Source organism: Cavenderia fasciculata, assembly GCF_000203815.1.
Source record: "Cavenderia fasciculata unplaced genomic scaffold Scf_ET2XIPL01COFD4-5, whole genome shotgun sequence".
In the NCBI taxonomy this organism is placed as follows: Eukaryota; Evosea; class Eumycetozoa; order Acytosteliales; family Cavenderiaceae; genus Cavenderia; species Cavenderia fasciculata.
In genome coordinates this window covers 862,588-885,514 of record NW_004457695.1, presented here as the reverse complement: position 1 = coordinate 885,514, position 22,927 = coordinate 862,588, and the positions used below count along the sequence as shown (strand labels likewise).

General features: G+C 36.3%; 10 protein-coding genes across 10 annotated transcripts; 6 read left to right on the top strand and 4 right to left on the bottom strand.

The window, feature by feature from the left end:
* Window positions 1-41: 41 nt before the first annotated feature.
* Window positions 42-1,540, bottom strand: DFA_07929 (uncharacterized protein; the record flags this gene model as incomplete). Its single annotated transcript, XM_004355370.1, has 5 exons — window positions 42-45; window positions 109-228; window positions 310-911; window positions 982-1,149; window positions 1,244-1,540. 5 exons carry the CDS (start codon window positions 1,538-1,540, stop codon window positions 42-44), a joined length of 1,191 nt encoding a protein of 396 aa, XP_004355422.1.
* Window positions 1,541-2,613: 1,073 nt separating this feature from the next.
* drkC (protein tyrosine kinase) lies at window positions 2,614-5,416 on the top strand (the record flags this gene model as incomplete). The annotated part of the gene is made up of 4 exons (XM_004355369.1): window positions 2,614-4,015; window positions 4,122-5,112; window positions 5,312-5,351; window positions 5,384-5,416. The coding sequence occupies 4 exons, from the start codon at window positions 2,614-2,616 to the stop codon at window positions 5,414-5,416; spliced, it is 2,466 nt and encodes an 821-aa protein (XP_004355421.1).
* Window positions 5,417-5,465: 49 nt separating this feature from the next.
* mtmr15 (myotubularin related protein 15) lies at window positions 5,466-8,452 on the top strand (the record flags this gene model as incomplete). Its single annotated transcript, XM_004355368.1, has 4 exons — window positions 5,466-6,811; window positions 6,884-7,522; window positions 7,604-8,089; window positions 8,161-8,452. 4 exons carry the CDS (start codon window positions 5,466-5,468, stop codon window positions 8,450-8,452), a joined length of 2,763 nt encoding a protein of 920 aa, XP_004355420.1.
* A 50-nt stretch (window positions 8,453-8,502) lies between these two features.
* Window positions 8,503-13,312, bottom strand: DFA_07926 (C2 domain-containing protein; the record flags this gene model as incomplete). Its single annotated transcript, XM_004355367.1, has 7 exons — window positions 8,503-8,905; window positions 8,981-11,317; window positions 11,401-11,524; window positions 11,612-11,691; window positions 12,515-12,547; window positions 13,138-13,213; window positions 13,273-13,312. 7 exons carry the CDS (start codon window positions 13,310-13,312, stop codon window positions 8,503-8,505), a joined length of 3,093 nt encoding a protein of 1,030 aa, XP_004355419.1.
* An 81-nt stretch (window positions 13,313-13,393) lies between these two features.
* Window positions 13,394-14,227, top strand: DFA_07925 (uncharacterized protein; the record flags this gene model as incomplete). The annotated part of the gene is made up of 1 exon (XM_004355366.1): window positions 13,394-14,227. The coding sequence occupies one exon, from the start codon at window positions 13,394-13,396 to the stop codon at window positions 14,225-14,227; it is 834 nt and encodes a 277-aa protein (XP_004355418.1).
* Window positions 14,228-15,257: 1,030 nt separating this feature from the next.
* On the top strand, window positions 15,258-16,888 carry DFA_07924 (uncharacterized protein; the record flags this gene model as incomplete). Its single annotated transcript, XM_004355365.1, has 5 exons — window positions 15,258-15,304; window positions 15,775-15,886; window positions 15,918-15,960; window positions 16,003-16,485; window positions 16,590-16,888. 5 exons carry the CDS (start codon window positions 15,258-15,260, stop codon window positions 16,886-16,888), a joined length of 984 nt encoding a protein of 327 aa, XP_004355417.1.
* Window positions 16,889-17,709: 821 nt separating this feature from the next.
* Window positions 17,710-18,081, top strand: DFA_07923 (uncharacterized protein; the record flags this gene model as incomplete). The annotated part of the gene is made up of 1 exon (XM_004355364.1): window positions 17,710-18,081. The coding sequence occupies one exon, from the start codon at window positions 17,710-17,712 to the stop codon at window positions 18,079-18,081; it is 372 nt and encodes a 123-aa protein (XP_004355416.1).
* Window positions 18,082-18,188: 107 nt separating this feature from the next.
* On the bottom strand, window positions 18,189-18,905 carry DFA_07922 (uncharacterized protein; the record flags this gene model as incomplete). The annotated part of the gene is given in 3 exon segments (XM_004355363.1): window positions 18,189-18,661; window positions 18,682-18,800; window positions 18,820-18,905. 3 exon segments carry the CDS (start codon window positions 18,903-18,905, stop codon window positions 18,189-18,191), a joined length of 678 nt encoding a protein of 225 aa, XP_004355415.1.
* A 282-nt stretch (window positions 18,906-19,187) lies between these two features.
* DFA_07921 (uncharacterized protein) lies at window positions 19,188-20,374 on the bottom strand (the record flags this gene model as incomplete). Its single annotated transcript, XM_004355362.1, has 3 exons — window positions 19,188-19,537; window positions 19,611-19,897; window positions 19,974-20,374. The coding sequence occupies 3 exons, from the start codon at window positions 20,372-20,374 to the stop codon at window positions 19,188-19,190; spliced, it is 1,038 nt and encodes a 345-aa protein (XP_004355414.1).
* A 641-nt stretch (window positions 20,375-21,015) lies between these two features.
* gabT (4-aminobutyrate transaminase) lies at window positions 21,016-22,755 on the top strand (the record flags this gene model as incomplete). Its single annotated transcript, XM_004355361.1, has 3 exons — window positions 21,016-21,046; window positions 21,308-21,729; window positions 22,015-22,755. 3 exons carry the CDS (start codon window positions 21,016-21,018, stop codon window positions 22,753-22,755), a joined length of 1,194 nt encoding a protein of 397 aa, XP_004355413.1.
* Window positions 22,756-22,927: the final 172 nt, after the last annotated feature.

Sequence of the window (22,927 nt, the reverse complement as noted above, 5' to 3'; positions counted from 1 at the left end):
CAATATTAAATATACATTTTGAAACATTGAAAGTGAGTTGATTATCTTTATGAAAATAAATATACAGTAGTACAGTACTATACAGAGTACAAAGTAGTGATTGATTACAATTTGGATTGTGGAATATATGAACAATTTTCAATGATGGTAGCAGTTGCTTGTCCAAATCCAATACACATAGTTTGTAAACCATATCTCTTTCCTGTTCTTTCCAATTCATTGACCATCCTATTAAAAATAAATAAATAATAAATAAATAAATATTATTTAAATGCAATTATGTATGAATGTATGTGGGGTATGACTTACTTTGTCATTAAAATGGCACCAGTAGCACCAAGTGGATGACCATGAGCAATGGCACCTCCATTTGGATTGACTTTTGATGGATCAATTTTGAATTCCTTTTGCCATGCCAAGACGACCGATGCAAAGGCTTCGTTAATCTCGACTACATCGATTTGGTGGATACTGAGTCTGGTCTTGTCCAATGCCTTTTTGGTGGCTGGGATGGGTCCGAGCAACATGTATTCTGGGTCTGATCCAACCGAAACACATGTTACAATTCTAGCACGTGGACGTAATCCGAGTTCTTTGACCTTTCTACCAGATACTAGCAAGACGGCTGACGCACCATCACTGATTTGTGATGCGTTGGCGGCAGTGATCAAACCACCCTCTTTGAATGGAGTCTTGAGTGTCTTCATCTTCTTATAGTCGACTGGTACACGTACACCCTCGTCACTCTCAATCACTTTGCCTGTGCCAGTGACTGTAACTGGCATAATCTGACTCTTGAAATAACCAGCCTTGATAGCCTTGTCAGCAAGCTCATGACTACGACCAGAAAATTGATCCAACTCATCTCTAGTCAATTTATATTTCTCTGCAATCATTTCAGATGATACTCCCTACAACCAAATAATAAATAAAATCATTAATACAATATTAATATTATATTAATATATACATTTAACATACTTGATGTAAAACCTTGAAATCAAAACCTTTGGCAAAGTCTGGGTTATCCAATTGCCAGTCACTACCCATTGGAACGACGCTCATCATTTCAACACCACATCCAATTGCAATATCGATATGACCAGATGCAATACCTTGAGCTGCAAAATGAACTGCTTGTTGTCCACTCTACACAAACATACAAATACAAATAAAAGATATAAGTATTCTATTCTATTCTATTTACAACATACTCTTCTATGTATTCTATTTAGTTACTTACACCACACATACGATTTAATTGAACAGCAGGAGTACTCTTTGGTAGACCAGCCTTTAACCAAGCGAATCTTGGGATGTTTGCACCTTGTTCATTGACAGGACTGACGACACCACAGATAACATCTTCAACCAATGCAGCATCGATACCACTTCTCTTGACCAACTCTTTGAGAGTAGCTGCTAACAAATCGACAGGTTGCATCGAATGCAATGCACCATTCTTGTATCCTCTTGCTATTGGTGTACGAACACACTCTACAATATAAACATCGTTATCTGAAATGGCTATTGTTGTCATTGTTGTTATTGACTAATATTTAAATATTAGATGAAGAAAGATAGAATTCTAAACAAATAATTTAATTTAAATTAAAATGGATGATGGGGGTGTGAAGATAACTTTATAAAAGTTGTATAAAATTTTTATTTTTTTGCAAGAAGAAGATATCTTCTTAAATATTAAATATAGGTCAGATTCATCATCATAGGTAGCAGTAGTAGTAGTATGTTTATTTAATATTGCACATCATGGTAGTTGTAATTATTATTACTATTAGAGTACTCCAAACAAATAATAATAATAATAATAATACTAATTATAGATTCGTCGGAGGAAGAGCCTGATATTTTTTTTGAATTATCCAAGCCCGTTTCTTTCTCACGACCAACAACAACGACGAGAAAGATTCGTTGTTGTTGGAAACTTGTCAGACGATTTCTTTGGTGAAAAGAGAGAGAAAGAGAGAGGATGGATCGTATAAATTCATGTACTTTAAACAAATGAAAAGAAAGAAAAGAAAAGAAAAGATTGAAACAACTCGAGTACAACTACTTTACTTGTTGAGTTAGAAAAAGAGACGATTCGTTTGAAATATCATTTAAGTTGGTCTTGCTCTAAGAAGCCACCCCAATGCGAGAAAGAGCCCCATGAAATTGATTTTTTTTTTGAATTGGAGTTGAAAGCAAGCCCCGGCTTTTTTTCAGTGAGACTCTTCTCTGTCAAAGAGAAAACACTGACATCGCAAAGACACACACTTTACAACAACAATCACACATTCCCCCTGGCCAGTGTACCTACCCACATCCCCTCATTCTTAAAGTCAACCCACCCACGACAAAAGATATCGCGCTTAAAGATCTATCTATCTCTTTAAAGGCAATCAATCACACACACATAACTATAACATTGCACTATAAACACAAATAATAATAATTGAAATATATATATATATATATTTATATATATTTATACAATACATTCGTTATTATTGATCAACAAACAAACTAAATAACGAAAGATAAACACGATAGATAGATAGATAGATTGATTGATAGAGAATCAACAGCAACAACAGCAGTTCAACAAGCAAGATGAAAGAACTGCTGTTGAGAGTTGGTAGTAATAGTAGTAATAGTAGTAATAGTAGTAGTAATAATGGACAACAGCAGCAACAACAACAACAACGGAGAACTATACTAGATACATCTATATCAACAACAACAATAAGAGGCAAGAGAGATAGTATTAGTAGTAGTAGAAGTTGTAATAGAAGCAGTCGTCGTTATTTGATAGGATCATTGATGACACCCTCGTCATCATCATACCTATTGTTTATAGGGTTATTATTTATTATATGTAATATTGAGGGAGTAGTAGTACATTGTACAGAGCAACAACAAAGAGATAATGGTATCGGTAGACGGTACATGGAGTATTACAATAATTTACTCGATGAACAGTCCGACCCTTACACCTCTCACTTTTTAGATCACATTGAAAAATATAAATATTTATCATTCAACAACAACAATAATAATAATAATAACAATAATAACAACTATCAACAACATAATACTAATAACTATAATAATAATCAAAATAATCAAAATAATAGAAAATCATTTATAAATGTAAACACAAAGACACTGTCAAGTTTAATTGAATTGGACTGGGTCACAGATCATGGTCAACAATACAATAGAATGAGTGGTTTGTTTTCGGCATCGTCTGGTGGAGTAGACAACCCACCAACACCAGTCATAACAATGCCACTAGAGTTATCAGGAGGTAATCCACAATGCAGTAATACGACGTGTCCGGCCGGAACGACATACGCACCAACCTACGTATGTTCCAACGACACTGATAATTGGAATGGAGGTAAATTCACATTCAACGATCCCTACCCATACAACACATCGGACGATACGGTGCTACGTCAAATCGAGATGACACTCTATGGTCCATTTGACAAAAACACGCCACAGGTGGTTGTCCAAGTCGACAGTGATGTGTTTGCCATCCTCCCACTATCGACCAATGCCCTGTCTACTTGTCCCAACTGTGTCAAGCAGAGTACGATGGCTCAAAAGACATATAGCAACGGATTGCCAACCTACAACTACGATGGCACCAACTTTATTCAGTTTAATCTGTATGCCAACTCGGCGATCCTCTGTCTGAGTAGTGTCAGCCTCACCTTTTTCTACGGTCCCACCACCTACTCTGTCTCGTCAATCTCGCCACTCAGCGGGCCTGTCACAGGCGGTACACACATCACTGTCTCGGGTGCCGGCTTTTTAAAGTCTAACCCTATGTGTCGGTTTTCCAATGTCTCTACCACTGCCACCTTTATCAACATGTCTACCATTGTTTGTGTCTCCCCCAACCTCCAATTACAAACAAAGTCAGATTACAATGTAACTGTCCAAGTTACATTTGATGATTCCGGTGCTTACTCTTATCCAACAAATGAATCTATTTTCTCTTTTGGTAAATTTTCAAAAAACAAACAAAAACACAAAGTATATACAGTATATTAACTACCCTATTTATCTATTTATATCTATTTATTGTTTGATTATTCAATGTTTATTAGTTGCAGCACAACCAAATAATCCAGGAGTAGATAAATTACTTTATATTGCAATTGGGTCTGGTTTGGCAGCAGTGTTTATAACTGGATTTTTGGTATATTTTATAGTCAAGAAGATACAGGCGAGAAAGCAAAAGTTTGTACCTATTGGAAGCGAGGCACAACCTATATTGGACTATCGTACATTGTTTGAGATCAAGCCAATCGAGATGGCAGAGATTGTTGTGCAGAATAGAATTGGTAGGGGTAGTTGCGCCGAGGTGTTTTCGGGCACGTGGCGTGGTATTACCGTGGCCATTAAAAAGGCTAAGCTGCTGACCGACGACGACGAAGAGTTTTTGACAGAGTTGGCACAGGAAGCAACGATCATGTCGCAACTACGTCATCCAAATGTATGTCAGTTCTTGGGTACTTGCAACAACCCACCCGAAGTATTGATTGTCATGGAGTTTATGGCTAGAGGTTCGTTGTACAGAATTCTACATGACCAACAGATCACGGTCGATTGGCCACGTCTAAAGGGCATGGCACTCGACATTGCCAAGGGTATGAACTACCTACATTGCTGCGACCCCATCATTATCCATCGTGACCTCAAGTCACACAACCTGCTTGTCGACGAGCATTTCCGTGTAAAGATTAGTGATTTTGGGTTGTCTACCAGTTTCAAACAACATCTCGACAAAAAGACCACCATGACCCCTGTAGGAACTCCATGTTGGACGGCACCCGAGGTGCTGAGAAACGACCCCTACACTGAAAAGGCAGACATCTACTCGTTTGCCATTGTCCTGTGGGAGCTCGTCACCAGAGAGGATCCATACGCCGGCATGCCCACCTTCCAGATTGTCATTTCTGTCGGACAGCACAAGCTCCGTCCAATCATCCCACCACACGTCTCGGCACCACTTGCCAGACTCATCACTGAATGTTGGTCCGAAGATCCTTCCCAACGACCTTCATTCCAAGAAATTGTAAGAAGATTGGAAGCAATGTAAGAATAAATAACAAATATGAACCAAATAACAAAGAATAGAGTATAGTAGAATCCATGGATACACCCTTCACCCATCCCTCCTTTTTAAAAATCGTCCCATTTATTATTAATTAATAAAATATACATATAATATATTATCATCAAAAATACTTAGCATGAGTACTTTGTAAAAGTATTTTTTTTTTTTTTCTACTAGTTGGAGAAACGTCTCTTCAGGTTTTTGTTTTTGTACTAAAGTTAGGTAGTTGATAAGTTGTATTTGTTGTAGTGTATTTCATTAATGTATGGATTAGATAGATAGATAGATTAGATAGTTGATAAATGAAAAGAAGAGGGAGAAGAAGAAAAGAATGAAAAGAAATACTACTACAGCAAAGACAAAGCCGTCGACAAAGCCGCCAACAAAGCAGTCTTCGGCCGCATTGGACAAGTACAACAATGATCATAAGCATTTGTCAAACAAGACATTTCCATCATTTACAGGAAGACAATCGTCAATGCTAGAGTTCTTTCCATCAAAGAAACAAGAGACACAGGTTAACCACATAACACAGGTCACTGAACACGATGATGGCAATGGAAACAAGATTAGTATGACGACAACAACTACTACTACGACAGTGTCAACTGTTGTATCACAAGTGTTGAAAACACCATCACCTTCACATAGTAGCTCAATACAAATCATAGATGATTGTCACAGTAATAGTAATACATCTCCTTCACCAAGACTGTCATCGTCATCTCAAACTAAAACTCCTCCATCTTCTCAGCAACAACAACAACAATCACAACAATCACAATCATATTCACCTGTAAATAGTCAAGGAGACAATAATAATAATAGTAGTGGAAAGAGAAAAAAGACACCATTGGGATCAAGTGATATAATTAATAACAGTCATTTGGTAATCATTAATTTGACAGATGATAATGATGAAGAAAAGGAAAATGAAAAGCAAAAGAATACAACAGCAACTGCAAATACAACTACAACGACAACCGATGAAATGGAAAGATTTCAAAAGAGAATGAAGAATCAAACAGACAAGTTGATGATGATGGAGGATGGTAATGATTCAAATGGTTCTATTTCATCTGGTCAATTTGCTACAATGCCAATTTGTGTATCTATTGATGATGACGAAGAAGATGAAAATGATGGAGTAACAAGAACAAAGGAACCACAAGAGGTCACATTGTCACAATACGTAGACAATGATCCAAAAAGAACAAAATACTATGTAAATGATTTTAGATTGGTCACTGAAACTGTTTTGGAAAGAGATGTACATTTGTTGTCTGACAAGGAGGTTGAAGCAGTCAATCGATTCGTTTACACTCTTACATCAGACTCTCAACATTTGTTTGTACGTTTGTACAATCGAAAGGGACCGTGGTTTCAAATTCAAAACATCCTGTATCCAGAGATCAACAATATAGATGATTGTATTGACGAGTTGATTGACTGTGGTCTACTCGAGCGATACGATGGTACTACCAACCACCACGACTGGAGGGAATTGACTCCTCTACTTCCAGTTGATCGTCTAAAACGTCTATTGGGAGCATCGTGTCCATCAGGTGCAACCAAACCACGTTTAATAGAACTCGTCAACAAAATGGATTCTGGTCCAACCAACTCAAATGGTAGTCCATTCTTTAAAAATTTAAATAATTTTAACAAAACTAAAAGGTAAATAGGTGTATAAAGTAAAGTATAATAGTATAGATTGATTGATTCATTTATTTTTATTTATTTTTATAGGTCAGTAGAAGATAGTTTAGGAAAATGTATACAAATTAAAAGAATGGTAGTACAGGTATTTAGAATGATTCATCATTTATTCTTTTTCTCTTGGACAACACATAATTCAACGACTATGATTGTACATAATATACTTGGCATACGGTATCCAGAGTATCGATTGAGCAAAGACAAGAATGGAATATTCAAAACGCGACAGGAACTCATAGAGTATGAAGAATGCAGACAACTAGAGGAACGAATCGAGTTCATCTTTGAAAATGGTGAAGAGGATAGTTTGTCGTCGATTTTGGAAACTTGTACAGAAAAATTATCACCACTTGTTAAACTCCAATATGTGTACTCTTTTGCACTAAAGTTTACACCTGGCTGGGTGTATACCAAAGTATTGTCAGCAGGTGTTGGCATATTAGAGCGTATGAAAAAGTATGACGATGCCAACTACTTTTACATGTTTCTACTAGACTCTCCATTTTGTTCTGGTAAACGTGGTGACTGGTGGCTACGTCTTGTCATCAATTCCAAACATCAAGGTCAAAAAGAAAATGCTCTAATCATTTGTGAACGAGCTCTTCAAGATTGTCTTGTTAAAACTGGTGATAGATTAGCACTTGAACAACAATATTTAAAATTAACAAAGTAACGTATATTCAAAACATAATAGTAATATATTTTATATAAAATAATATTAATTATATTATTCTTATTTATTATTTATAGAACATGTAAAAAAGATATTAAACCAGGATTATTAAAATTATTAGAGAATTTAAAACAACCAAGTGTGGTGACGATATATTATGAAAAGGAATCTCATGGACGATCAGGAGTAAAAAGTCAGTTCTATCTTTCAGATGGATCACTTGGAAAGGTTGAAGATGCAGCATTGGATTATTACAAAAATGAAGAGGGTATGGAAGGAATTCATTGTGAAACAGGTATCTTTATCGAGTTTTTCATGTTTTTCTTTTGGGATATTATCTTTTGTTCCGATATTCCACATGTATTCCAGTCTCCCTATCAAGATTCTCCACTTGACTTTGGAAGTGAAGAATTTTATTTCTCTCGAAAAGATTTGATCACGAATAAGTTGGAGCAATTAAAAATTAGTTCCAATCAAGATAGAAGAGATCATTTACAAATGATTTGGAGCAAGAATGAAAATTGTAATGTCAGAGGTATTAGTTGGGAAAGATATTCTTTATCGTATGTTGAAATTAAAAGAAATCAGTTGTTCTGAGAGACAATCTTACTAATAATATATTATAAATATATAGTCAATTAATGGAATTGTCAGATTCATTTGGTGGAGGATTGATTGCCTATATTTGTAAATTAATGTCTGAAGATTTCTCTAGTTTTTCAAGTGGTGCACCAGATTTATTCCTTTGGAAGAATAATAATAATGATAATGATAATAATAATAATAATAATAATAATAGTTATACAATTAAATTTTGTGAAGTAAAGGGTGAAGGTGATAGACTTGCCGCTCATCAAAAGATATGGATCGATGTATTGCTATCATATGGTTGTCAAGTAGATAATTGTTTAGTAAAAAATAAATAGACAAAGAGATTTATTACTACAAAATTATTACTGTATTCACTTTTTTTTTACTATTCAACTCTTTTTCTTCTTTTTAATAATTCATTCATTATATTTGATTGAGGATCAACTTGAGCGATAGCACCTTTTTTTGCAACTGGTGGAGGAGGTGGTGGTTTCTTGATATTGACCTTTGGTTTGGTTGAGCTTGGAGCTGGTTTGGGAGCAGGAGGATTCTTTGCATACTGATCGATTCTTTCTTCAAGTGTGGTTGTCCATTCGACTTGTTTCTTTTGGTCAGCTCTCCATTTTGGCAAGCTTACTCTAATGGCTCTCAACTCATCCAATGTCAAATTAGCAAGGAAGAAATGTAAAAAGTCGTTTTGATGTTTGGATAATATAGCCTTTGGATCCATTCCAATCAATGTTAATTCTGGATTTAATCTAACCCTTTCTTTTAATTCTACATTTTTTCTATAAATAAATAAATAAATAAATATTAATATTTGATCTCTCTTTCTTTTTCTTTTTTTTCTTTTTACTACTTACTCTATATTTGATAATTGATAAATTGGTAATAATTTTTGTAAAGCTTTTTGATTAAGAGGTTCATTGATTCGTCTCTTTTCTTCTTGAATTTGTAATAATTCACGTTTATGTTCTTCAGTTGCAACCAATTCTTGATAGACCTTTTCAAATTTGATGTTGGCCTCTTCACGCTCCTTTTCAGGGGCCTTGTCGTTAAAGATGGTCTTTTGGAGAGCTGTGAGTTCATTTTTAATGTCAGTGTAGGATCGCTTGCCAGAGGAAGGGGCACCGGTGGTATCCCCGCCAGCAGGAACCATTGTCTTCATATTGTCCAACTTTCTCATCAACTCTTCCAACTTGTCCAATTTATCCAACTTGCTGACAAGAATAGAGATTTGTTGTTGTTGCAATTGAGCACGACCACGAGCTCCTCCAACACGCAATCTCGCCTCACCACCAGTCAAACAATCTTCGTCTTCCTCGTCGTCGATACTATCGTTCAAGTAGTCTTCATCCGACATGTCTTGTTGTTTTTGGACAAGACGATTGATTCTTTGTGATCGCATCTCCATCAATCCCAATTCCATTTCTCTGTTTTTAAGTTGTTGTTGAATAACCTTTTCTTGAATGTCTTTGATCTTTCTGGCAACGGTAATGTCATAGCTTGGTGGCAGAATGACTGATGCACCATCTGGTCTGCTCGACGAGAGTTGAATGAGCAGCTTGATGGCTTCGTTGAGTTTTTCTTCGACGGTTCTGGCAACCGACTCGCGTTCCTTCTTTTCCAATTGGTCTCTTTCCGTTGTCACACGTTCCAGCTGTTTGTTTGTTCTTGCCACCTCTGCTTCGAGTCGTTGAATAGTTTTCTCTGCCTTGTCACCATCCTTTTCCAATGTCTTTACTCGGGTAGTTGCCAATTCCTTTAGTTTCTTTTCGCTTTCCAACTCTACCTGAAGCATTTGAACTTGAGGTTCAGCATCACCACCAAAACTAGCACCATTCATACTACTACTATAGGATTTCTTTTCCAAATCACTTTGCAATAGTCTGATCTTGGAGTTTGCCAATTCTAGTTCCATTGTCATTCTCTTGACTTCACCTCGTTCCGACTCTTTTCTATCACCTTCCTTTCTTTTAAGTTGTCTTTCATAATCCAAGTCCTTTTCCAAACGATCAGCATCCTTTTCAAATATCTTTGCCTTTTCAACGAGGATTTGTTTCTCTTGAATGAGTGACTGGATCTCTGCCTCGTGTATCTTGACCTTGAGAGTAAGATCATCAATCTTTTTCGAGGATGTAGCAGATGCCATCAACTTTTCCCTCTCCACCTCTCGCTCGAGTCGTTCGTTTTCTTTGAGCAGCATTTTGTTCTTTTCGACGACTTGTTCCTTGCTCTGACGTTCATTCTCTAGTTCGAGTGACATGACCTTGACACGAATCTCAAGGTCGCTCAGTGATGACGACGATTTGATGGTGCCCGACATGGGAGTGTTGCTCTGCTGCTGTTGTTGCTGCTGCTTGTCAAAACTAAACTTGGAAATATCAATCTTGCTGGCATTGACACTACGAGTACTAGAGATACTTTCATGCGAAGTATCTTTGAGTGTTCTATTGAGTGGTGTCGAACGACGAGACAATGTCGATGAGGAAGCAGACCGCTCCATTGCCGACTGAGATGAAAGTGTGTTAATCTCGCTGGCTGGAATTGGTTTGATGGCCGGTGTAGACTTGGAGACAAGTTTCTCCATCTCATCAATCTCCTCTTGCAATTTTTGCATCTTGATCTTGTCCTGTGGATTGGTAGATGAACGACGACCAATTGTTTCATTGTACTGTTTGATAATATCCTTTTGTTGTTTGAGTTGTTTCATGACAATGTTCTCCTTGTCCTTTAACGTCTCCTCGATGATAACTGCTTCTTCTTGAGAGTACTCGATCGATTCAAACGATGAAAAAGACGATGATTGGCTACTACACACTGATGATGGGGTAGAGGTTTGAAGGATTTGTGCAGATGATGACGATGACGCCTGAGGTGTAGGTGGGTTGGCCTGTAAAGTTCCATTTGTCCATGGACTGGCCTTTTGTTGTTGTCCCGATGGTCCCACCCCACTTGGTTGTGGCTTATTCTTTTGATAACGATGAATAAAGTTCAAATGGATCAACACACTGCCACTGACCACCTTGGGTGTCTTGCCCGCCTTGGATGGTCTGTCTGTGAGATAATACCATTGTGCTTCAGGAGCAATAGATAAAGCCTTGATTGGAATTTGAATTTGTCCAAGAAATTTTGATCCTCCAAGTTTTTGTTCTTTTAATACAATTATTATTTCTTCATCATTTAATGTCATTAAATCTCTAAAAATTAAATAGTATTAGTTAATCTATAATAGAAATAGTAATAATATTATTGTTTGTTGCTTGTCTATCTTTTGACTTACAAAATAAACTTTTGATTGAATTTTGGATCAGGACCTTTAAAAAGATGAGTTTTGAAAGGTTTGTTTGGTGGAAGATCCAATATACAAAATATATCTCCATCTTTAATTCCTTTTGTTTCTAATACTAATATAGATAAATAATAATAATAAGATTAATTTATAAATTGAAGATATATATACAATTATTTTGTTTTGTTTTGGATATACATACATGATATTTCTAAATCACCTTTTTTGACAATTGCTCCTCTAACAGACGCCATGCTTGTCAATTGATTAATGATTGATCCACTTTTTGTTAAAAAGGAAATAAATATAAATTGTTAATAAATAAATAAATAAATAAATAAATAATAAATATGGATGGATGGATTGATTGATTGATCAATATTATATTATATTATGATGGATGGATGGATGGGATAGAATATTAAATATTTAATTCTCTCTCTCTCTCTCTAAAATAAAGTAATATCAATCCAGACCTGACAGGTTTTGCTAGTTTACAACAAAATCAATCAACCATTCAATAAATAAATGATGCCACTATATATAATATTATAAGTGTCTTTTTACCATTTATTATTCCTGTTATTGTTTAGTTTGAACGAGGAGGAAATTGAATTGAATGGAGGACAACAACAACAATCAATTATAATGAAATGGAGAGAGTGGAGTGAATCCAATTAATTAAAGGATTATAATGATGATGATGACCCACCAACCAACAACAGTGGATCTATTTGTAGGTTGTGCTCCATTACTATTAATATCCAAGAGGGTGCGGCGACTACTCGTCGGGTGATTACATACATCATGATTTATATACTGACTATAATGACTCGCTTGCCTCCTTGTTCTTGTTCTATTTCCTGTTGTTCTTTATTTGGTTGAATAGTAGTAATAATAACCAAACAAGTTCTAGTTGCTATTATTATTATTATTGATTGTCCTCTTTTTCTTTTGTTATTATTGTTATTGGATGAGGACAAAAAGATAGACAAATAGAGAAGAGATGGAATGATAAACAAGACACTACCATTCTGTCTCTTTATCTATAGGGTATCTGTTGATTAATCATCATCAACATATTATATTGAACCCTTTAATTTACTATTTTGTTGTTGTTGTTGTTGTTGTACTACGACTTGACAAAAATAGACAAAATAGATACCAATATGTCTATCTATCAGTCGGTCTGTCTGTCCGTCTGACTATCTATCCAATGTGTGTGCGTGTTAATTTCTGTTTTCTGTTCTGTTATTCAAGCACTCTACCCCCAACCAATCTTGAAAGATGATGATGTTAATGATGATGATGGTGATGATAGTAATAGTACTACCTATCTTTATCATCAACTCAACCAAGTGTGAACAAACATAAACAACAAGACAACAAAATAACATTTGCAGATATGTAATATAATATTTGTATACATACAATTTCACATACTGATTGTGTAGTATGTATGGTGGTGATAGTATAGTATGTTGTTGTTGTTGTTGTCTATCACGATACTTGTTGATTCATTTCATTCTTGTTCCGATAGTATTACTGTCACGTGAATAAGATATTAATATCGGCTTTTAAAGGACGGGGATTCTCGGCTAGAATAATCTATCAACCAAAACCCCCACCACATCTTCTTTGCTTTGCTTTCACTTTGTATAATGAACACGAATGTTGTGTCATAAGATTGTGATCACAATAAAGTTGGGAAGTTGTGAAGTTGCACACTTATGATGATCATCATCATAATGCTGTACACGTAAGAATCTGATCCTCAGATTCGATGTTGGAGTTGTGGAGGTTGCTTTTAAAAAATAAAATGGTTATAACTCGTTTGGGAACCAATCAATCCATTAATATTGCATTCATTCATTCTTTCTTTTAAGTCTCTTTTCATAAGCATCTCTTTAGTAATATCAAAGAGAGAGAGAGATTAATTAATACAATATATATATATATATATAAACACACAAAATAGAGAATGATGATATCAAGATTAGTAAGAGTATTGGGAACCAACCCAACCTCATCATCATCATCATCATTGCAAAGATCTTATAGTCAAGCTACTACTACTACTACTTCTAGTTATCTTAACAACAATAACCTCAACTTCAAGAACATCACCAAAGATCTTCAATCAAAATTATTATTTTCAACTAGTTGTGCTGGTGCTGCACAACCATCTCATTCATTTATTCATTCTTTCAACTCTAAAAAGATTAATTGCAATAATACATTTAGTATCTTATCTTCATCACTGTCAACATCTTCATCAACATCAACATCAACATCAAGAATATATTTAAATAATAATAATAATAATAATAACAAAATGATTAGTAATAGAAATAATAGTAGTAGTAGTAGTAATAATAATAATGTAGAAAACAAAGATAAAGAAGATAAAGAAGATACAAAGATAGTAGAAGATAGTAATGAAAACAATAAGAATAATATAACACTTTATGATAAATACTTAAAGAATACATATGACTATCCAACGTACAGTCGTAAATGGTTTATTGAAAAGGCATACCAGTTTGCAATCTTTGGTGTGACTGGTCCAACCGCTGTAGTCGTTGTTAAATGGATTCTCAAGAATCTCTGGCAAGTGGAGGGCACTGTCTTTGGTGGTCCATGGCAATTCACACTCGCCTACTTTGCCACCATGTTTACATGTTATCCATTTGTATTGTTGTTCTATGGCACCTTGTTTGCAAGACACCAATATTTCAAAAAGATGTTCCTAAGAATGACTATTGGAACACCACAAAGAATCATTGCTCTATTTAACAAGAATAAAAAGAATCAATAATAATCCAACAACCAACATGGATGTCATGTCGTCAGAGTGACCAAGTACTTGACTCTAATATTTTAAACAAACAAATCAATCAAGATTAGATTTCAAATATATTTATGTTATTATTTAGTTTTAAATCCAAGAACTTGTTCCAGTATTTTTAAAAAAGGTTGTAATCATTCATTCATTGCACATAAAGATATTGATTTTGAAGATTATTTGAATGGTACTATTTATTTTTAATTGATTTGATTGATTGATCATCAATCACACCACCTATAATATACAATACTCATCTATTTATTTGTCCTATCCTATTTAGATCCATTAATGTCAGAGACACCATTACCAACTTTACACTCACAAATGGAAACTAAACTTGGAATTGCCATGCCAAAGAATATTATTTAAACAACAACAGAAAACAACAATGACATACGACGGCGCATGCGAAACACCTATATAATCCTCGTCGTGACGATTAGAACAAAGCGATGATGACACATGGTTCAACGATCACCACCGACATGCATACACTACTATAACACCAAAAAAAAGCTTAAATCAAGAAGAGCTTTTGTACAAAATCAAAAGAGACAACCTGATCTATCTATCTATCCATGGAGAGTGAGAGATGGACAAGGTTGGCAATAGGATTATCATGATTTTACTATATTCTTTTCTCTACTTTTTAAACAAATTAATTATTTAATTTATGATTTTGCAAATATTTAATACACCTTCCAAATTCATTTTATTATTTCATCTCGAGCAAGAATGAATTGCAAATTAATATCATCAACCTCTACTGTTGTGTCTACGACTATCAAGTATAGCAGCAACAGATTCAACTCTATCAATAATGGTGTTATTGGATGATCAACGTTAAAGAAGAGTCACATCAATCATAAATATGTTGGTCAGATGTGTAGATACCATCGATGGTATTCCTCTTCTTCTTCTTCTTCGACTCCGCCACCACCAAACGATGAAGATAGTAAAAAAAAGAGAATAGAGGATATGTTAAAGAACAAGGTAGACTATGTATCTCGTCTACGAAAAGAGAGACAAGAAAAAGAGGAACAAAAAGTAAGTGATGAAAGATTTGTTTGAATGCAAGTATAAATAAACCAATCGTTATTTATTTATATTGCATATCCATTACCAATGAGCTAGATTGTTTGGGTGCCCAATCATCTGTTGGTTATACATTCCTTGCACGATAAATACTCACCAATAGTTATATCTGTTTGAACCATCAACAGCATTCACATCGATATCGCATAGAAGGTGTTTCTATTCTGCGGTTGACAAATGTGGGAATGTAACAAAGAATTTGGAGAACTTGTTGACTGGTATGGTATGGTCAGCAATGAAGAATGGACATTGATTTTTAGTTGAATCAAGCGAGTAAAAAAGGGCAGAGTTCACAAAACTCAATTGGTCTCATTGTCGCTCACAGCAGTTCTGCAACAGGTCCTGTTGTGACAAGTGATGAACTTTGTTTTTTATTCGATACAAATAACCACAATGAAATTACTCTTGTTCTTAATATTTAGTTTGTTCATTAGCAATGATACTAGTGTAAAAGCTCAATGTTCAAGTGGTCAGATCTATTACGATCAAAGAGGCTGTCTAACCGATTTCACAAATTCAATTAATGCTCGCGAGGTACGATGTCACAATATTCTTCTTTGAAAAGAGAAAGAGAAAAGAGAGAGAGAAAGAGATTCTATATTTACTTGGTTTATATCTTGTAATTGAAAAGTGTTATTTTATTTCTGCAGATAATGAATATGTTGTGTATGGTTCTTTCTTTGGAGGGTGTCCTGCTGAATATACCGAAACTCCAGGCAGAGCATCTACTGCAAATTTTGGAGCAGACAGGACGCTGTACTATGGGCGTTGCAGATATGGAAGTCACCCGATAGATGACTTTTATCTTGTGATTGGTAGCACTCCTAATCCGTTTTGTGGAGTAGGGGCTACACTCCAAGAAGCCAATTCAATCAACCTACTAGCTTCCACAACTTCTGTTCAAAACTACCTTGTCGCTGTTACATGTACCCTTGGGTATCCAATGGTAGGGATCCCAGGGAGTGGTGTGTCCACCTTTCCAGAGAGTATATGCTCGACAACTGGCAATCTGTATATGCAACAAACCAATTATCCAATAGGTCGATTTGTTTGTCCAAATTGTAACGGTGCACCTTGTTCAAATGGTGTATGTAAATGTCCGCCAAGTTTGTTAGGAACTTATTGTGAAAAAGGTAAAGTTAACGACACACCGCGCTCGGTGTTTTACCACACATCATCTTTTGGAAACACAAACTAACAAACCTTTTTTGTGTTTGTTGCTCAACACATGTTATAGATGTAAACGAATGTTTAAATGGAAATGGAGGATGCCAACAAACTTGTACCAATTCTATGGGTTCATTTCAATGTGGATGTTATCCAGGTTATTTGTTAAATTTGGATTCAAAGACATGTTATGTGGACAACAAGTGCAATAGCAATCCGTGTACCGATCCAATGGCTGTTTGTGCCCAACCAATGGGTCATACACATGTACATGCCCCCCTGGATTCGACTTTAATAGCACAAATTGTCTGCGTCCAAGTGTCATTGCAATCGATGCAAACGGAGCGACAGATGTGGATGGCGGAGTGATTATCATCAGCGGTACAAGGATGGGGTCCGACAAGGACGCCATTAGTGTCACTGTTGGCAATTCATCATGCACCATAACCGGCTACTCCAACTCTGTTACCAATCAATCATCGATACAATGTCTAATCAGAGGACATCGTGTATACGAACCAATAGGCTACCCAGTCATCGTCAAGATCAACACCTTTACCATCCCAGACATCCTCTATCTAAATGTAGCGGCCAAGTACAATGCAGGTTGTTCCGATGATGTTACTTGCAATGTCCATGGTGTGTGCACCACCCTTGGGTGTGTGTGTACGGCTGGATTCATTGGCTCCGATTGTTCACAGCAACAGACCAATATAACCGTGTTACCGGGCACTGGGAACAACACCGATATCGACATTGTTGGAGGTAATGACGATTCAAGCAAGTATACAGTACGATTGGTTGGTTTGGAGGAGTTGGATATCGAGTCCAATACTTTTGTAGCGTACAATCTATCCACTCTTGATTGGAGTCTCATCAACCAGACTATCCCCCAACCCCTCTGGTCATATACAACACAGCTCGACAATGGATGTGTGTTGATTGTAAACTTTACCTATTTTGAACAATCACAGATTGTAAAGTTTGCTGGCCAAGACATTGATATAGCACCTCAAACCCTTAAACTCACAGTCATGGTACGCGATTATCCTTTCAACAGCCTTCTCAACACAATTAGAATTGTTCTCCAATCAGAGTCACAAACAAGCGAACCCGATTGCTCGATTGAACGTCACACAGACTCCTTTGCCAACCACTTGTATTCCACTGTACAGAACCCCAAAAATGGTATGGTGTCGAGGTATCTATCAATTGCCGAGGTCGATCGTCATCCGATTTCCATCAAAACCCAGGAGGTATCGTTTAACGGATCATCATCCGGGAGTGCCAAGTCACAGTTTATCGGCATATCATTACCATGGTTTGGTCAATACTCTATGATTGACCCGGATTTTTCAATATTTGTTAGCAGCAAAGCAACAGGGAATTGCGACTCTTCCAAGCCCGTGGAATGGAAGATTATCACTGGAGTGGTCGTAGGCGGTTCTGTCTTTATAGCACTCGCCATTACAACCATTGCTGTTGCCAAACGGAATCATTGGATGGCAAAGGCTAAAGCCAATATTAAATCTTTCAAATTAAAAAAAGTATCCAACAATTAAAATAAACGTTTCATTTTACTTATCCCAAAAAAAATAAATATATAATTTGATTGAAAAATAATGGTTACACAAAGGTTTGTTATTTTATAGGATTTATTTAATTTATTTTAATGACCAAATCCACCAAAATTAAAAGTAAAATGTTGTTGTTGTTGATGATGATGACCACCGCCACCGCCACCACCAAATCCAAAACCACCTCCGAATGGGAAACCACCTCCGAATCCTTGTTGTTGTTGACGGCCGGCCTTTGGATAATTGACGTCTTCACCACGGTCGTATCTATCACTCTCTTCTTGGTCGATGAGTGTTTCATAGGCCTCTGTCATTTCGACATACTTTTTCTTGGACTCTTCACTTTGATCACCCTTGTCTGGATGATGCACGAGTGCAAGCTTCTTGAATGCCTTTTTAATCTCTTGTGGTGATGCACTCTTGTCGACACCCAACAACTTGTAATAGTCTTTACGTTTGGCTTGCTTTTGTTTCTGTTGTGCACGTCTAACACCGTCCATAATGTTGTGATCGTTTGGACTCTTTTCGTGAGCCTTTTGGAAATCTGCCAAGGCACGGTCATACTCTTCAGTTCGAGATTTGAACCATCGGCTTTGAGTACGGTGGTGGTGTCATCGATAACACGACGATAGTCCTTGACGTTAAAGGAACATTCGCATCTCCAGAGACGTGATTGTTTGTTGTCTGGTGTCGACTCGAGAATACTATTCAATCAATCAAGACTAGAGTTCAAATATATTTATGTTATTATTTAGTTTTAAATCCAAAGAACTTGTTCCAGTATTTTTAAAAAAGGTTGTAATAATCATTCATTCATTGCAATGAATATATGAATGAAATTAATTAATATTAATATTTATTAAAAATGTATGTTGTTGTTGTTGTTGCTGTTGTAATGGTACAAGAGAAAATATGTGTATGTTATATAGGATGTGAAAAAAAAAATATTTGTTTTAAAAGAGTTATAACTCTTATGGTTCGATTTCGATTTGACTATTATATGTATATATGTATGTATGTATCGTATCGATAGTCTTAATAGTATAGTAGCAGTAGTAGTATTATAAATTATATGATTATTATTATTATTATTATTGGTCAAGTTGAAAAGTAATATCAGTGATTCCAGGATTAACATAATCCTTTTCGATGAATCTTGCTTTAAATTGATTATCAACAATTAAAATAGATGATGTTCGTGTTCCATAGTTGGTACCATTGATTGGTGCTTCTTCGACAAATACAGATGAGCATTGCTTGGCAAAAGTCTCTTCCAACCCTACTTTGGGTATATCGCTTAAATCTGGTTTTTGGTTGTTTGATAATATATTCCATAAACCATCCAATGGAATATTATTAATATCGTACCCTTGTTGATTGGGGTTAAGGTTATTATTTAAATTATCAAAATATTCTTGTAATAATAATTCTCCAACTTTCACTAATTAATCATAGAACATATTAAATGTTAATACTTTATATATATATATATATCAATCTACTACTCTACTTACTTTTTGGCCATTTATCATTTACATTTCCATTAGATACTGTTACAACTTGATCTCCCAATATAATAGCTTCGGTCGTTGTATCATTCATATTATTATTATTATCGGATTTGTTGTAATTACATATATAATAGATTTCACCAGTCTTTACATTACCAACGACCAAGTTTAAAGGTGGATACAAATGCTTTTCTTTTTGCATTGTCTCTATGTAATCTTTTAATTCTGAACTTGGGTGTTTGAGAAACTCTGGTATAATTAATCCTCTACTCTTTAGATCTGGACTGATTCTATATAATCAACAACAGACAAGACATATTAGTATATAGGAGGAATTGTAGGTAGTGTGCGATAATGACTACCTACAATTCCTTTGGTACAGTATAGTTTAATAGAATGGCAAATGAACCATAGTTGTTTATACCAAACCAAGTACCTCCAAACTTTAAATCTCTTCCTGCGTATATATCGATGTTATTGTTATTGTTACTACTACTACTATTGTTATCATGATCTTCACCTGCACTTCCTGCACCACCTGAAGTATCACTACTCCTACTATTATCACCCAACACCCATTTATTTAGACGTTGTGTAGGTCTTGCAAACACCTCGTCTCGATTATTTAATATGATGAATGGTATACCACCATTGTTATGACTATTAGAACCACTACTACTACTTCCACCGCAGTCTATATCATGTTGACTACTACTACTACTACTATTATAGAGTGGTTTGTTGTTTAATATAAATACTATACACATGAATGTAAATAAATAATAAATAAATAAATTTAAATAACTCTTCGCTAAGTTTGGTTATTATGACAATTCTAGATATATTTATAAATAAATAGAAAGATAGTTGTTGTATTTAAACATTGATTTGTTCGGCTGTATTAATAAATATTAAATAATAGTAATAATCGAAATTGAACAAATTATTAATTATTGTTCCACCAACACAAAATATTCCCAAATTGGGGGAGTAATGATGAAAAAATATTCAATTTCCCACCCCTCTCGCCATTTGGGTAACATCACTTCAATTTTAAGAGGGGGGTTTGTGACAAAAAATACAGGTCTACAGGGATTTAAGAAAGCATCATAATTGTGATAATCAGGATTCAAAGAAATCTGGTTCATTTCCAAAATGTTTATCATAGTGATTGAAAGGGTGCATCCCGAGCTTAATCCTTCGATATTTGAAGTTCGACTTTTTAGAGAGAGTTGGAACCACCTGGGATGCATGGGATGTTCAGACCCACCGAAATTGAAGAATATTTTTTGCAATTGTTTGTGGATATTAAATTTTCCCCATCAACACTACCAACTCGAACTATCATCAGCAGTTCTTATTTCTTCTTTTCTTTTAACAAAGTATATTAACAACAACTTAGAACAAAATGATGATCTCAAAGGTTGTTAAACCACAATGTATGTACTATCACAATTACCTGTCATCACATCACATCACATCACACCACATCAGTCTTCTCCTCTCCCTCAAGCTTGCAATGATATCATCAGACAGACAGACAGACATACATATAGATAGTGACACATTCATGATTCTTTCTTGAGAATGATGATCGAGTGAATGATAGTGTCTTTGAAGGAGTAGTAGTCGTAGTCTAGCTTACCATCAGAAAAGGAAGAACATTACATTAAAATTTACATTTATTATTTCTATTTTAGATTTGATTAGACACTTTAGTACAGTTGGAGGTAAAGTACCAACTACACCAACACCAGAGTTCCCAGGTGAATACCGTGAACCAAAGGTCAAGACTGTTATCCCAGGTCCACAATCACTCGACCTCTACAAAAAGTTGAATGCAGTACAAGACCCACGTGCCACTCATTTCTTTGCCGACTATAGCAACTCGCGTGGCAACTATATCGCCGACGTCGATGGTAATATCTTGTTGGATTTGTACTGTCAAATTGCTTCGATCCCCATTGGTTACAACAACCCCGAATTGATCAAGGCTGCCAAGTCTGACAAGTGGATCTCGGCCATTATCAACCGTCCCTCACTCGGTGTGCTGCCACCCAAGGAATGGCCATCGATCATTCAAAACTCGTTTATGGCCGTCGCACCCAAAGGTCTGCACAATGTGTTTACAGCAATGTGCGGATCATGTGCCAACGAGTGTGCATTCAAGGCTGTGTTTATGCACTACCAACACATCAAGCGTGGAGGCAAGCCATTCAACGAAGAGGACATCCAATCGTGCATGAACAACCAAGCACCCGGCTCGCCGGCTCTCTCGATCCTCTCGTTCAAGAAGGGGTTCCACGGCCGTACCTTTGGCACGCTCTCGTGCACTCGATCCAAGCCCATCCACAAACTCGACATTCCCGCCTTTGACTGGCCCGCTGCCTCCTTCCCCGACCTCAAGTACCCCCTCGCCGCACACGAAAAGGAGAATCGTGCCGAGGAAGACCGTTGTCTCGCCGAGGTTGAGCATCTCATCAAGACGTGGCACATCCCCGTCGCCGGTCTCATCGTCGAGCCCATTCAAGCCGAGGGTGGTGACAACTGGGCCACCCCATACTTTTTCCAACAATTGCGTGACCTCACCAAGCGTCACGGCGTCTCGATGATCGTCGACGAGGTGCAGACCGGTATGGGTGCCACCGGCAAGTTCTGGGCACACGACCACTGGAACCTCTCTTCGCCACCCGACATTGTCACCTTTTCCAAAAAGATGCAAGCCGCCGGCTTCTACCACAACATTGAGTTCCGTCCCTCCGAGAGCTACAGAAACTTCAACACCTGGATGGGTGACCCCTTGCGTGCCCTCGAGCTCGAGGTTGTCGTCGAACAAATCAAAAAGAACCACCTCCTCGACAATGTCGCCATCACTGGCAAGTACCTCAAGGACGGCTTGGACGAATTCCAAACACGTTTCCCACACCTCCTCCGCAATGTCAGAGGTCTCGGCACTTTCTTGGCTTTCGACCTCCCATCACCACAAATCAGAGACCAAATCGTCAACTCGCTCCGTGCCAAGGGTGTCGAGACTGGTGGTTGTGGTACCGAAGCCATTAGAATGAGACCAATGTTGATTTGTCAACCAAATCATATCAATCAATTCTTTGATCGTTTTGATACTACTTTAAAGGAAATCAAGAAATAAGAAATAATATAACTTAGTCTCCAAAACACACTTTTGGATGTCTCTTGAAATAATATAATATAATAATAAATAATAATAATATAAAATGTTGTATAATAATAATCATAAATGATAGTATATATATGTAGTATAGTATGGAGTATAGTATTCTTTAATTGATTGATTGATTGAT